This window comes from Corylus avellana, chromosome 8, assembly GCF_965113065.1.
Source record: "Corylus avellana chromosome 8, dhCorAvel1.hap1.2, whole genome shotgun sequence".
NCBI classification, from domain to species: domain Eukaryota; kingdom Viridiplantae; phylum Streptophyta; class Magnoliopsida; order Fagales; family Betulaceae; genus Corylus; species Corylus avellana.
Genome location: NC_142497.1, coordinates 22,360,927 through 22,376,938, shown reverse-complemented (window position 1 = coordinate 22,376,938; position 16,012 = coordinate 22,360,927). Strand labels below are relative to the sequence as shown.

General features: G+C 38.3%; 2 protein-coding genes across 2 annotated transcripts; both read right to left on the bottom strand.

Moving 5' to 3' along the window:
• Nucleotides 1–2,661: 2,661 nt before the first annotated feature.
• On the bottom strand, nt 2,662–4,166 carry LOC132164276 (mitogen-activated protein kinase kinase kinase 17). Its single transcript, XM_059574759.2, has one exon. The coding sequence runs from the start codon at nt 4,100–4,102 to the stop codon at nt 2,672–2,674; it is 1,431 nt and encodes a 476-aa protein (XP_059430742.2). The 5' UTR covers nt 4,103–4,166; the 3' UTR covers nt 2,662–2,671.
• Nucleotides 4,167–12,384: 8,218 nt separating this feature from the next.
• On the bottom strand, nt 12,385–14,822 carry LOC132163520 (putative protein phosphatase 2C 25). The gene is made up of 4 exons (XM_059573834.2): nt 14,125–14,822; nt 13,206–13,544; nt 12,913–13,092; nt 12,385–12,803 (listed from the first exon to the last, which is right to left on the bottom strand). Exons 1-4 carry the CDS (start codon nt 14,611–14,613, stop codon nt 12,642–12,644), a joined length of 1,170 nt encoding a protein of 389 aa, XP_059429817.2. The 5' UTR covers nt 14,614–14,822; the 3' UTR covers nt 12,385–12,641.
• Between the last annotated feature and the right edge of the window lie 1,190 nt (nt 14,823–16,012).

Here is a 16,012-nt window from a genome sequence, read left to right as displayed (position 1 = left end):
TATATATATTATACAAAAAAATAACACAGTTTATTGCACGGTCAATTTTGGATAACGGATGGGATACAACTATGGCAAAATGTAGCATGAACTCCTTCCCTACTGACAGGCTACAACCATTATCTAAGTGTTGTGCTAGATTGCGTGCTTATTGACAAGTTAGCGATGTTGTATGAGGATGGTATCGTGAGGGAATTACCTTATGCATTACATCCTTAATTAGTTATTATCTAAGCAGTTGGAACGTTAGTTTTTATGGCCCGATCAGAACTTATGGTTTGGCTTCTGAACCCCTAAATTCTCAACTTAGGCTGGCCGATTAGACATTTTAGTATATCTGATGCAGCGTGACTTAATGGTCTGCATCGAATAACAACAATAAGGAATGTGATAAATATTTCTAGACCCTGAGACTATTAAAGATCTAAGAAATCTTCTTAAAACAATATATGTTATCTAAGGTTTAAGGAAAAAAAACACAAAAGAAACTCAACTCTGAGTATTCTTATTGAAGAAAAACATATAATAATCAAAAGTTGCGTTTTTGGAGTTATAAGCATGTATTTATAGCTCCAAGAGTCCTAAACCTAGAAGGAAATAGAATTAAAGTCGGTTAAGTTACAGCTACATTGGCCGTCTAGACGGGCAGGGAAAAAAAAAGGAAACTGCATAAATTAACATAGGCGTTCGGACGGGGTTGCAAACGAACTCCAGACGAGCTCTCCCTGGTTGCCCTCCATCCGAACGAGATTGCAGACGAGCTCCACATGAGGACTCCCTGGATAAACCTCGTTCGGACTTGCTTCAAACGAAGCTCTCTGGATCATGGGCGTTCGGATGGATACTCCCTCCGTCCGGACAGGCTTTAGCTTCCTTGCGCGTTTGTGACCTAGTCTTGATTCTTCGAGCCACTTCCACACTCACATCTGCTCGGTTCTTCTTCAAGTAATCCTTTTTAGTAGAGCTCATCAGGTGCGAGTTTCTCCCTAATCACCGCTCTTCTTTATGGAATCCTTAGCTTTCCCGTCTACATCATCCTCCCCAGGTTGGAGATAATTCACTCTCGAATTCGCATCCTCATTATTGAATCTCGTAGGGCGGTTAATTTCCACCCAACATCATTCTCCCCCTGTTTGAGAGAATTCGTCCTCAAATTCGGCCTGTTCTTTTCAAGGTCCTTCGGGTGCCTGTCAACTCATTCCATTCCCCCTTCCTAAAGATCAAGACAAGGCAACATCCCATTATAAATGTGATGCCTCTAATCATCAAAAGATCTTGATGATTGTTTTGAAAGCCCCACACATCACCTTGCCATGTAGGCTTGCCATGGTTTTCTCGTACCTTATCCTTCTCACATGCCATGAGAATCTCCAAAGAACTAGCAACTACCCCTTCACTCTTTGATAAAAAAAAGTCCTTCTCTGTCATATAGATCTCATCACAATTTTGGTTAGAATAATTTGATAAAATAACATCTACCCCGATGAAATCAACATAGTTAATTGGCTCAACACTAAAATCGAAGACTTTATCCTCGAGGCTCTTATCAAGCACATGGTGTGTAGAATTGTCATAAAAAATTGCAAAACTATCCGAAATGTTTACCTCTTCCAATGGTTCCTCTTCTTCATGAAAAATTGCAATACACTCTGAAAAATGTATCTCTTCCACTTGTCGTCTCAATCCGTCATGCTCTTTAGAACTCTTGTTGTCCCATTCATGGAAAGTACTTGGGCTCTGATACCAACTGATGCAACTTGACTTAGTGGGCTACAGCGAATAACAACAATAAGAAATGGGATACATGCTTCTAGATCTTGAGACTATCAAAGTTTTAAGAAATTTTCTTAAAACAATAGATGTTATCTAAGGTTTAAGGAAAAAACACAAAAGAAACTCAACTTTGAGTATTCTTATTGAAGAAAACCATATAATAATAAAAAGTTGCGTTATTGGGGTTATAAGCATGTATTTATAGCCCCAAGAGTCCTAAACCTAGAAGGAAACATAATTAAAGTCGGTTAAGTTACAGCTACGCTGGCCGTCCGGACGGACATAGGGCCATTCAGACGGGCAGGGGAAAAAAACAAGAAACTGCAGAAATTAACATAGGCGTCCGGACGGGGTTGTAGACGAACCCCAGACGAGGGTTCCCTGGTTGCCCTCCATCCGGACGAGATTGCGGACGAGCTCCAAACGAGGACTCCCTGGATAAACCTCATTCGGACTTGCAGCAAATGAGCTTCAGACGAAGCGCTCTGGATCACGGGCGTCCGGACGAATACTCCCTCCGTCCGAACGGGCTTTAGCTTCTCTGGCGCTTCCACACTCGCATCTTCTCGGTTCTTCTTCAAGTAATTCTTTTTAGTAGAACTCGTCAAATGCGAGTTTCTCCCTAATCATTGCTCTTCTTTATGGAATCCTTAGTTTCCCGGTCTACATTAATATCATACATTTTAATTATGAGAAAGATGTAATTTGAGCATGTACTTAATAGTATATCACAATCATATTACTCAAAACTTGTGGTAACCGGCATTTGTGTGCATTTTCCTTGCTTCCCGCCGGCAAGAAGGGTGAAGGAACTGGATGGAAGCAATAATTGATGATCCAAACATTGTGCAATAATTTAAATTAGATGTGATTCTCCTAACACCATATATATGAGCATCTACACACTCTGTATAGACAGTTGGTCACATGCATACAAAAATTGAGGCCAAGAATAAAAGGTGAAGAATATGAATAATAATTTATTAAAAATTATTTCTGTCAAATAAACTTCGAACAACAATAATGAGAGTATCGCACTCCCCACCGCAAAATCTGCCTTTTGCGTCCCACACCGACAAGGCGAGCCAGCTCTGCAAGCACACCCAAATCCAGAGTCGCACTGGAAATTATTATTACTATCTTTCAGCCTAATTACCAGTAAAAGCCAGCCACCAGAATTCGAATATTCCAAACTTGTCCTCGCACTTGTCCCCGCTGTTTCCTCCCCTGTCCTCATCATTTCCGGATCTTCCGTACTTGTCCCCTCCCCTTCGTCCCCACTACAGCTCCCACCTGCTGCCACCGTGTCACATGCCAAGGCCCTCACCTCCACCCAACCGTCCGATTCCCAATTTTTCCATGCCGTTGTCGCCAATTTACCGATCCTGTCCCTCGCCGAAGTTTCGTAACTTTGAGAATCAGAATCACAGTTCGGACTCGGCCCATTCTCTTCGCTACCGTATTCCTCGAACTCCGAGTTAACCCAGTCGAGCACGCAACGCGGCGATGAGTCGATGACCACCGAGTTGGGAAACGCCGATGATGACAGAAATGGGTGCTGTAGCAGCTGATCGCAGCTCCACCGCTTCTTCGGGTCCCTCCTGAGGCACTTCTCGAGAAAATCTCGCCCGAGTTCGGATAACCGGGCGGGAAATTCTGGCAAGTCGTCCGAAAACCCAATTCGACTCAGCGTATCGGCTCCGTGGTCTTCCCAGGCCGGCTTTCCGGTGACCATCTCGATGACCGTGCAGCCTAATGACCACACGTCGGACTCTGGCCCCTGAAATTCCCGCCTAATTACCTCCGGTGCCATCCACAGAGGACTCCCGCGTGGCACAATCGGAACACCACGCGTTTCCCAAGAGCTCTCAATCGCCGATCCGAAATCGGCGAGTTTCGCGGAGTTCAAACTCGGCCCCACCAGAATGTTCCTTCCCTTGACGTCGCAGTGGACAATGCTTCTGGAGTGCACGTACTTCAACGCCGAGACGACACACCAGGTGTAGGACCGCACAGTCCTCTCATCCACGTCAGGGACGCACCGTTTTGCTACTGTGCCAGCTGGCAAGTACTCCATGTGGAGGTTCCGGAACGACGTCGTGGGGGACTCGTACGTCACGTCGTCGCCGAGAAAGCCCACCACATAAGGCGAGGAGAGCGAACGGAGGATCCGAATCTCGTTCTCCAACGCCTCCACGTGACCGGGCAGACCCGAATTCCGATCCACGGACTTCACAGCAAAAACGGCACCGTCCGGTACGTTGACTCCGAGCGTCACGGTACCGAAGGAGCCCTTCCCTACGCACTTCCCTCTAACCCAGGAAACCATGTCTGAGTGAAACTGTTCGTTTACGTTGTCTTTGTAAGCTCGCCTCTCTCTTAACCCTATATATATAAAGACCAAGAATATTAAACAAAAATAAATGTTGGGTGTGACGTGGAATTTACAAGTGGATAATTTGAGAGAACGGTTCGGTGACGTCAGGGGAGGTTCTGGGGCTGGAACTGGTCTGGGTTGACGTAAAAGAGATAGTGGTGGGGGGTGGTGGGATACTGAGTTTTATCCTTATCCGTCACAATGAAGGCCTCATCTGGGCCGTTTATTGGATGAAATCATGGGAAATGTTTCGGAAATTTCGACACGTTGTTTTGGTGGAAGTAAATAGTGTGGATTAGGAATCAGGTGGATGGTTCGTGGAAGAAAGCAATTTTGTTTGGAGTTGTGTGGGTGTGCGTTGAGGAAAGTGCTATTTATGGAACGTGGAGGCCTTCTTGCGAGCTGCAGTAAATGTCCTTTAGATCTGTTTCGATCCACTTACTCTTTTTTTATTTAATTACTTTTTGGTTATGTTCATCGTACGGAATCATAGTTATCAAGATGTAGGATTTTCCTAACCTCTTGGATTAAATTAGTTAATAAAATAACTATTAAATTTTGATTCTTTTAGAGCATTATCGCAATTATAAGTCAATTTTATGTACTTTGAACAGCTGACAACTAGAGTACTCCAAACATGTTGCTTTCTAGAGATTATGAGCCCAATCTGCGTTGGACGGCTGTGATGATGTGGTGTACACCTCTGAAACTAACGCGCGGTGCAATGGATCAGGGAAAAATAATCATAATTAAAAAATCAATTAAAAAAATATTGTAGAGGTGACAAATCGGTCGCGGAAAGGAGCAGTGAAAAGAGCGCGCCACATGGGTTCAAGGGGGGACAGGGTTCGGTTGAGACCGGTGTTGGAACTAAATGGTGGGTTGACGACGTGGCAGAAAACTGTAGGTCCACGCTGCCGGGAAAGAGAAAGTAGAGAGAATTTTGGTAAAGGAATTGGATATGGATGCTAGATGTCTGGATTCCCACGATGCTTGTTTGTGGCGTTTACAGTGAAGAGTTTTGAGGGTTGAAGCCTGTTGACGTGCACGATCAGCCTCCATTACATATTATAATATAAAATATGTTATTGTTGTTGTTGTAGTATTTGATTTTAATATTAATTAGCATGTTTTTTGGAAATTGCATGCCTGTCATCCATCCGTATCTCTTCTCAAAGGTCAGGGTGTCCTTTGAGGCTAAAGTGAATTACCAATAAGGATTTGGGGCAGTTGATAGTTTCCCACCAACCCACTCCAATTATTATATACTTATATCTTGAGTTTTTAATTATCCTAATTACTTGTTTTAGGGTGCATGATAATTTAGTTGATTGCACCGTCAAATTCACACCTACAAGAAAGAGTAAAAGCAGAGGAAATTTTGCTATGGATTGCCGGTGGGGAAGATCTTTAATTGACTTAAGTTAACAAATATAAAGAGTGAGTTGCTAATTTAAGGAAGATAGCTATAGCGATTAAAGGAAAAATGGTTTATGTAATAATACATGAAATGATTGTAGGTCCTCTTCTTATACTGGTGTCTATTAATAAAGCAAATCCTTGAATAGGAGGTGCCCACTAATATGGAACGAACCTGTTCGATTGTAGCGCTTAATTATAACTTACTAACAAGTTATGGTCGCAACATGATGTTACGCCAGATTCCATGCTTGCTTGTATTTAGGACGAAACCAATAATAGTTATTCAATTATATGTGTTGTACTTTTAGTATTCTTTAAGCAACTGTTATGCTAACACCCTAATTTCTGTGGTATAATTGGGGCTCGTGCTCTCAATTCACATTATCGACCTGAGTTGATCAAATGGATATCGTATCGTATTGATTTTGTCAAATGAATCACTTTCATCCATTATCTTTAAATTAGTGGCAACTATTTTTCCCTGTTCTTAATTACTATAATTACACTCATATTGAGGGGCCGAAATCAAGACATTCCATTTTAAATATGGAGAATTTGGTACATCAAGAACTTGTGGTACTTGTGAATTTACATGAAAGTAAGATGAAGATGGGAACCGATGGGGAGGTTTCTTGATTCTTTATTGTGTCTTGTCATGGGCCCATCTGTCTCTAATTTTCTGTGGATGTCCACGTGTCTTCGTGTGGATGGTGATAGATAATTACAAGTTGAAGCTAATTCACAATTTAAGAAAGTGGGTATAAAGGTGTCTTCATCAAGGGATAAGTTGGAACATTTTCTTACGCGGCGTAAGAAAGGGAAAAGAGAGTATGGGTTGTCCACGTAAACTTCAATGGAAAAAACTATAAAAGAAGAAGAAAAAACAAACCTTAAAAAGAAAAAGAAAAAGAAAAAGGTGTGCTTTTCGTTTTTTTTCATTTGCTTAAAAGTATTTTGAAAATGAGAGAGTAACGTCGCTATTATAATAAATAAATATGCAGAAATATAAATTTGGTATTTTCTTCACAACACGAAAATAAATCTGGTTTACAAGTTATTATTAACATAACAGCATGTATGTTGTAGTTAAAGTAACAGTTAAGATTAAATTTTAAAGTTGACTTATTTTTAACTGACCATCCAACTAAAAAGAGCCCAAACATGAAATTGAAGTTCTATATTTTTAAAGAACAAAGATAGATGATAGTTTATATTTGCCTAAATTATTCTTGAATTTAGAATTTTCTTTTAATTGATTAACATCCCTTTGATTTTGTTGTTTCAAAACATAGGTTTAAAACGGGTCACTTTCTATAATTTTATTTAAGAACTCTTTTTGTTTTCATGGGATTCGACTTACATGTTGTAGTAAAAGTAACAATTAAGGTTGAATTTTTCAAAATTTCTTTTCATTTTTTTTTTTTTATTAAAAATTTTTAAAAATAAGTCAACTTTAAAATTCAATCTTAATTGTTGCTGTTATTAAAATAATCTCATGATTATGGATAATATATAATTATGATAAAGAGGGATGAGAGGAATTAAAAAAATGAGAAACTTTGGAGCGAAGGCAAAAGGGTATGATGGACATAAAACATATTTTCCTTCGTTTGCGGGTTTAGCAAATACGAGGATTTATTGGTTTTTTAAAAGAAACGGAAAAGGCTGACACCCCATTCTGGTGGTGCGGACATATGTCGTCGGATGACGAGACAAAACAGCAAACACATATCGGACGGCCGACAATCCAACATGCATGAACAAAATGTTCCATCTTTTGCGGCTGACATGCAAACCTCACATCCTTACCTTCGTTTTTCGTTGAAATTCATGCATTTCAGAAAAAAAAAAAAAAAAAAAAAAAAACACGCCAGCCGCCAGTTATTATTAGAGAATCAAAAAGATATCTGTAAAAAAGAAACTTTCTTGCAGCTTTGCGTTGGAAGTTGGAATGGCTAGAAGGCAAGCCAAGAGACGCCCTATTTTCACTTTTATAATGAAGGAAAAATTACACTTTACTTTCCTCAAAGTTGTTAACGATTTGTAATTTCGCCTCCAAAATTTTAATTTTTGCAATTCACTCCTTTAAAGTTTTAATTTTTTGCAATTCAGGCAATCCGTCAGTAAAAGGCGCTTTGGCTGACGGAACAGTGATCATGTGTACCACACGTGATCACTGTTGGCCTTTTCATACCCAAAATGCCCCTATGCTTTTCCATCACGCACGCACGCCCAACCCATGTGACCCACGCCCATCCCAACCCAGGCTAACCCACGCCGCTTTGATCTACACCGAACCACCGCTCTAGCTTTCCATTCAGTTTTCAGGTTTGTCTCTCTATTTCCCTCTCTCTCTCTAACAAGTAACACGATTAACGGTCTAAGTTTCTAACAAGTTTCTCTCAAATATCTCATTCTCAGGTTCAGTGCTTTCTAATTCTTACAAGTTTCACAGAATCACGGTTTTCATTAATCACAGTTTGGTGCTTTTCCTTAGCCGGAGTTCGTTGAATCCCGAAAACCTGGCTTCGAACTTGGTTGGCTTTGCTTAGATATGGCTCGTCTGTGGGAAGAGAACAAGGTGTGGGGCAAGCACATGAAAGAGGACAAGGCGTGGGGCAACGCGTTAGCTTTCTAGGATGCTCTCATCTCCCAACATCTTTCTTTGAGCTTAGACCTAACCAATCCAAATGCAGCACATGGTTTCCCTGAAGATCTGTATGCCACCAACAAACAAAACATACAAGCAACAAATTGACTTGTGCGATCCCTTTAGGAAGACTGTCAACAAAATGAATAATTAAAATTTGAATTAATTTTGTAGAAAATGACATTCAAAGTTTGAATTAATTTAGTGTTAAAGGGGACTTTGTCTTTGAACGCCAAAGGGGGCAGAGGAGGAGATTCCGATCTATTGCAGGAGATTCCGTCATTTGGGCTCTCCATCTTGTTGCAGGTAAAGGCAAATTTTCGAGCAATGACCCATCAACGAACTCTGGCGAAGGAGCAGCACCAAACGACGCCATTTGCTGTGGGTAAGGTGTGGGTGAAGGCATTTTGGGTACAAAAAGGCCAACAGTGATCACGTGTGGCGCACATGATTACTGTTCCGTCAATCAAAGCAGCTTTGACTGACGGATTGCCTGAATTGCAAAAATTTGAAACTTTAGGGGAGGTGGATTGCAAAAATTGAAACTTTGGAGGCGGAATTGCAAATCGCTGACAACTTTGGGGGGGTAAACTGTAATTTTTCCTATAATAAATCTTTTCCTTTAATAAAAACCGTCTTCAAATAAGGTCAGAGTAAATTCATTGAACTCAATTTATTAAAGTTTTTAAATCATATAATTGTTAAATGCATTTTAATAACAAATATCAATTTATCATTTGATAAAAACTTTATCCATGATAAAACACCGAGAAATGATCATTCCGCTTCTCTGTCTCTTATCGTAAAGGGAATTATTAGGGAGCCAAATAAATGGATTCGGAAAAATTTTTAAATTGACGTGGCAAACAGTGAGTGGTAAACAAGGGATAAAGAATTACATTTTTTTTAAATTTAAAAACCCGTGTTACTTCAGTTTGGAAAATTTTTGAGTTCATTTGTTTGGCTCTTAAACACTTGTCTACTGTAAAATGGACCGTGTTAGAAATTATTTCACTAACCAACCCATCAAATCCTAAGTTTCAAGGTCAATGATAGGCTTACAAAGCTACTGATTCAGGAAGACACAATTCAAGCCCGAATATGACTCTACTAAAAAAATGTAAGCTAACCGTCCGACTCCAAGTTGAATTGGAGTAGAGGTCCTGGTCCAATTCAAACTCTCAACACATAGGTATAAAAGATAGATTCAGTTATTGTGTATTAGACACTTTTTTTTTTTTAAATGAACTAACTTAAGCATTGGAGTGAGTTTAAATGAACTAACTTAAGCATTGGAGTGAGACCCGTCGGCATCCACCTCGAAAAAAGTGCATCACACCAATCAAAAACTCGGAACCTGTTAGACCGAAAAATGTAATAATTTCGGTGGATCATTGTCATTGAATAATGAGATGCAAGACAAACACATATGGACCACAAAGATTGCATCGATCTACAATTAAGGTTTGGACCAGTTTGGTACAGAAACAAGAAAGCTGTGTAGTAGCCAACCATATAACATGGTGTTAAACATTATAATGAGACAACTGTGAGCTTGCAGCTTCTGCGAAACCCCGCAAATTGCCAACGTGCGGTGTGGGCAGACATGAAGGCATTTGGTCCTTACTCATGTGCAACTTGTGGGTCAATTTCAATCACAGGTGACCATGTTGGTCTGTCTTTTGTGATTATTTAACCGCTCAGAAAAAAACGTCGCTCTATTTAAGCTATTAATTATGTTCTTAATGTGGAACTTTAGTGTTCGAGATTATCTGTCATTTTTAATTAAGATTTTGATTTTTGTGACATGAAGATGATTGAGTCGAAGATACAACCCTACAGTACCAAGTATTTGAATACAAAGGGCAGGCAGTGGTCGGCGGGTATGTGGTATTCTTGTAATTTAATTAAGATATTCGATCTTCATTATAAATTGATAAAGAATTGGTCTTCAATGGTTAGTTGTTTTTTGTTTCTTTTGATTGATAAATGACAGGTCGGCTGTCTCCAGAGAGTTGCATGTCTTTTAGACTGGGTTTGGTCACACAATTTTACATACCAAACGCGTATTTTTAAACAAAATTGTAAAAATTATTTTGTTTGAAAATGTATTTATGAAAAAAAATATATCATTTTTTTACAGGTAGACAAAATAGTACATTTTTAAAAATATACTATTTTATAGGTAGTTTACCATACTATTTTTTTCAAATTGTATGTTTTGAAACCGTTAAATCAAACTGATAGTAATTTTACGGATAAAAATCTTAAAATGTAACAAAATTTGAGATTTGAGAAGTGAACTTTCAGCTCGAATGGTAGCCATCACAGAAATTAATTGGGTTTTTTTTTTAAGAAAAAAAGTAAATATTACTGTTTCATGTAGGGTAGAATGACCACAAATTCACTGTAAATAAGAATAATAAATATAAAGAGAAAGTGGTAATTCAACAAAACCCGGCCTAGGGCTCTATTCCTTACTCTAGTGAAACCTAAAACACCCCACTCAAGGATTTGTGCCTGTCCTGTAACCTGTTTCTGTTTTAATGGATGCCGGTTTGATAAAAAATAAAATAAAATAATTTTTTTTAAGAAAAAAAAGGATCTAGACCGAAATTCTTGTGAAGTCCTGAATTGGGTTTCAAAATTGAAGAAAACCTTGTAAAGATAACAAGGATGGCTGGGCACTTATTGCCTCATTGATGTTAAATTCGAAGCAATTTGTTAAGATTTTGATAAGAAGATAAGAAGAGAACTAGGTAGAAAGATGGACATGATAAGATTTTTGAGGAATCATGACCTTTTATGGTAGGATTTTCGATGAATCTTAGATCTCTTATAGTTTTATGAGCAATTAGATATGCTCTCAACTCTTACAAACATAGTTTGAATAATTTACTTTGATTGATTAATTTTATTCAATAACAATGCAGTATTTAAAAAAACGGAATACAAGAGAAAATAGAGTCTCACATGAAATAGGACTTTCATTTGACTTACAACTTAATAACCTAATCTACTGTGATACTCTTGACTCTATCCCAGCATCTTCTTTCTGGGAAGTTAGGAAAGTCACCAAAAGTGTAAACTTTTGCGCCCATTATGTGGTACGTTGGGCTGCGGCCAGAAACTTTTCTGGCTACATTCCTTGTCATCTTTCTCCTTTTCTCTCGATTCCTATTGTCAGTGGGAAGGACCCTCCAGACTTTATATTGCTTTCCTAGTTCGTTGTTTTATCCCTTTCTGTTTGTTGCTTTCTATTGTACTCACCAAAAAAAAAATTAACTTCTAACCCAACAAATAAACCCAAGAACATAATGACCCAATAGAATAACACTACTGCACTAATAACACTAATTCAACACGTAACACAATTATTGGTGTTATTCTTCATAGTGGCTCATAAGTTCTTATCCAAGTTTTCTGCCGCAAACTCATGTCCACAATTATTGGTGTTATTGGTGTTATTTTTTTCCAAACAGCCCATTCACTAAATTGTCATTGACTTAACACATTTTCAAATGAGTAATGTTATACATACTCCAACTTCTTTACACCTATAAGTAATTTTTAAAATCATTGGACTAAAATCTAATAAATATTTGGTGGTTTTAAAAACCAATTATAAGCGTAGAGAAGTGAATGTAAGAAAGTGAGGGTACGCGTTGAGCATTACTAGCATTACTCTTCTCAAATATTGTTTGATTTTATCCTTCATTGCACTGTGATGTTTGTAATGGAGTCTATATAGGGGTGCCCCCACCCTTCCTTTTGTATTGTTTTTTCTGTTATTAATGCAATCTCAAAAAAATGAAAACAAAACTTGGCAGTAAGGCGAGCAAATTGAGCCCAAAAGATTCTGCACAAAGCCCAAATTGAGCCCAAAAAATTCAATTAGCAAGACTCCAGCCTGAACTGCCTCTCTTGAGAGGACCAATTTGAGCAGGCCCTTTTTTAACTTCTTGGTAGTCAACAACAAAATGACCCATGGCTACTCTCAGCACTAGTAAAGCAGAAACTAGCCAATAGAAGGTAAAAGAAAGGTAGAAATATCTTAGAACAAACTGAAAAATATGAAGATTATTGAAGATATGTATAAATAAAGAATAATACAAGTATCTGACTGTTTTGAATCTCCTATCCCTAGCTATGAAGCCTATGATTGTAAAATCTCCAGAATTATGTCAAAATATCTACAGTAAATAAATCAGGCTGCTCTAAATAATAAAAGAATCATCTTCCACCACCACCACCACTATATCACCATCATATTTGTGATCAAAACCACTCATTAGAGCTGGTCGTACAAAGAATGAAAATTGTAGTTAAGAGAACCTTGCCTTCAGCTCATGGGACAAAGACAAGTTTCCTCAACCTATATGTCAAGTTTGATTTCCTACTCTGCAGGTAACCAGAACATCAAATGTAGTGCCGCAGTTGGATTAGCATCACGCTTATATCGTCGCAAGAACCTCGCGAAACCGAAAGATCTACAAGATTTTTACAGGCAGTCAATGGCTCTGGTTTATCAATGCCCATGCACCATGGACGAGCAAGATCTACTGCTTCCTGATTACTAACCTGCAAACCAAGAAAGGAAAGAGTCTGATCAATAATTTGGTACTTACATCTTTCAAAGGATTCAAGCAATAAAGGAAAAGGAAAAGGAGAAAAGCATAAGAAACTATACCTTATCCCATAAACCATCCGATGCTAAGATTAAGAATTCATGTTCTGGTTTGATTCTAAGGACTTTTGTATCCGGCTCTGCTATTACCCATTCTTTAAGGTGCCGATCACCAATCCCTCTAGACACAGCCAGAGAGCCCTGAATTCTCCAAGTACCATGGCAGAAATCAACATAGCCACCCTGCAAAATGAAATTCAAAACAACCCATTATTCAGACTGCCAGACAATGAGAAGTGATACATGCAATTAACACAAGATTGAAAGCAATGAAAATTTGATTCACAAACACTCACCATGGCCTCAATTCTGTCTTTTTCTTCTTTCCTTGAAGGGCGATGATCAGAGGTCAGGCCCTCAGCAACACCACCTCTGCTAATAACAGCACGACAGTCACCGGCATTAGACACAACAAGGTTCCCTTTCCTGATCAAGGCTGTCACACAGCACGAGCCACTGCGTACATCTTCTTTCAAAAAATCAGAGTCCGTGTTCAAGTAACCTTGCTTAACGGCCTCCTCAATTTCCACATCGCCTCTTCTCATCACTTCATCTATTATGTTCTTATCCAAGTTTTCTGCCGCAAACTCAGCAGCTTTTGCACCTCCATGTCCATCAAATACACCAAATAAAGACTGCAAAGATGAAGCAACAACATATTAGGCTCAAATCCCATTACAATATCTCTACAACCATATATATGATGGCATAAGCTTTGTTCAATTGAAAATAGTTCCTAAATATTAAAAGTTGAAGACCCTATTCCGTATTACAGGAATTAGTAGCTGTAAGTTTAGGATATCAAACCTCCACTTCTAGAAGGAAATAACCACAGTAAATTTCATCCATGAACATGCTCCAAAAGGGATTTTATTTATTCATTAATTTTCTTATTACTCCATAATTTCAACCTCTTGATGAAAATCCGATAATCAAAATAAATTAATTTCAATTTCACAAGCCTAAATTCACCATAAATTTAGCTACTGGGACAGCTTGCATCAAAACTAATCAATTAATTTCACTATGCAAATCTTATTAGATATTTTATCCAACTTGGAACCCAAACATGAAAAGATTTTTATTTTTATTTTAATTTCCGCTTCAGAAAAAACTTTAGCCACCACAAATAATTAATCTCACAGGCAAATCTTAAATTGCAGAGAAAAAGAAAGAAGGAAAAAAAAAAAAAAAAAGCAACTTTGAAAAAATTACCTGTTTGATATCTCCCTGAACGTTAAGGACAGCAGAATAACGGTCCTCCATAGCCTCTCTCCTCCCTCTCTTGCAGTACACAGAATACCCATCTCCCTCTTCCTCTACCACCTCCCTCTCCGCCATAGACGGCGTCAACGGAGCCACAAAACCCAACGAGGCCACCGGAATAGCGAGCCTCGCCGGTCTCTTCCTCTTCAGAACCGTACTCGGCGACGTTGACGACGACCCAGAAGCCGAAATCGAAGGAGAAGACAACCCAGTTGGCGGCTTCGCAAGCCGAATCCTAAAAGGCGAAGACGGTGACTTAGGAGAAGACAAAGAAGCCGAAGAAGACGAAGCGGAAGAAGACGAGTGTGAGGGCTTTAGGTGGGTTAGCGTAAGCGTTAGAGCTTCATGCGACGGTGAGATCATCGAGGCCTTGTTGTAGAACAGCGACGAAGATGGCGAGAACACTGGAGAGCTCGATACCGCAACAGAGCAAGACATCCTTCCTTTTCTAAAACCAAAACCAACACGCTTTCACAACAACGTTCTACGATTTTTGATTCCGTTTTCTAATGTTTTTCAGTTTTTCTTTCTTCCTCCCAAAATCTTTTCTCCGATTCGGTTTCATATGCTTTCAAAGATTGTTGTTTCGTCGGATTTAAAGGAGAGGGGGTTTTGGAAGAAAGTCAGAGTGGGGTCGTATTCTTCCGTGTTTGTAGAGCGCTCCTTAGGGTTTATTGTTAACGTCATTTGACTAAGTGTTTTTTTTTTGGGGGCACTCGTTCTAGAATATGCAGAAAGTCATTTTTACCCCCCATCGCTGGTTTCGTTAAGTGGTTTTTGTTCATATTTTTCTTATGCGACTCGGTCTGGGCCTTCTTTGGTTTGCTTTACTAAAACAAATGATTGCGTGCTTCTGGGATTTCTTTTCCATAACTGTTTTTTGGATTTGATTTTTCAGTAATTTGTTTTCTAGATTACTTGTAATCTGAGAGCTGTAAATACGAGAAAACTCTCGTGGAATTCACATAACTAAGTAGATGAGAGGACAACCCGAGATATAATTGGGCAGATAAGCCTCAAATAGGATATCTTTAGCAATTGTGTCATCAAAATTGCTAAAAAATCAAATATATGTTTTTTGCCCTTTTAATGTCTTGTAGTTAAACAATTCTATAAGTTTCTCTTGTGTCACTTTAAAAAGAAAAATTATACGGTTCATTGTAGTGTTCTCATGATCCTACATAAATATTGTTTTATATATATATATTCTGAAATTTACTTATTTTTTATATGTGTTCTTTAACTTCCTTAGCTAAATTGCATAAACTTGATAGTAATACAAATAATCCTGCTTGAAATGTGTAAAAACAGTTGGAGAATCCCCTAAAATCGACTTTTCTTCATAAGCAATATTAAGCTTAACAAAATCATTTTTGAAATATGAAAAAGACTTTGAAGATTTCCATAGCTTGTTAGTACAATAGAAAATAATAAGACCCCTTCTTATAATCAGAATAGTCAAGGATTCAATATTCATATGTTTAGAACAGCATTCGATTGATTATTTAAAAGAAGAAGAATATGAGTAAGAACCTTAAACACACATAATATTTAATACATATAGTTAGTCTATGCTACCATGCTTTTGGACAATTTTTGGTCTATAATATATCTGACGTGTTTGCTCTTCTCTAAATTCCACTAAAATATTGTGACATTCATATACTTCTATATGATAATCATTTGATTCCAATAAGTGGTCATACAATTGATTATTTATAGGACAAATTAGGTTAGTGGACATTTTTCTATTACACTATACTAAATTGACATATGCATTTGGAGCATTTGATTCACACATACATTTTAAACAAGATTCATAAAGCATGTCATTCTC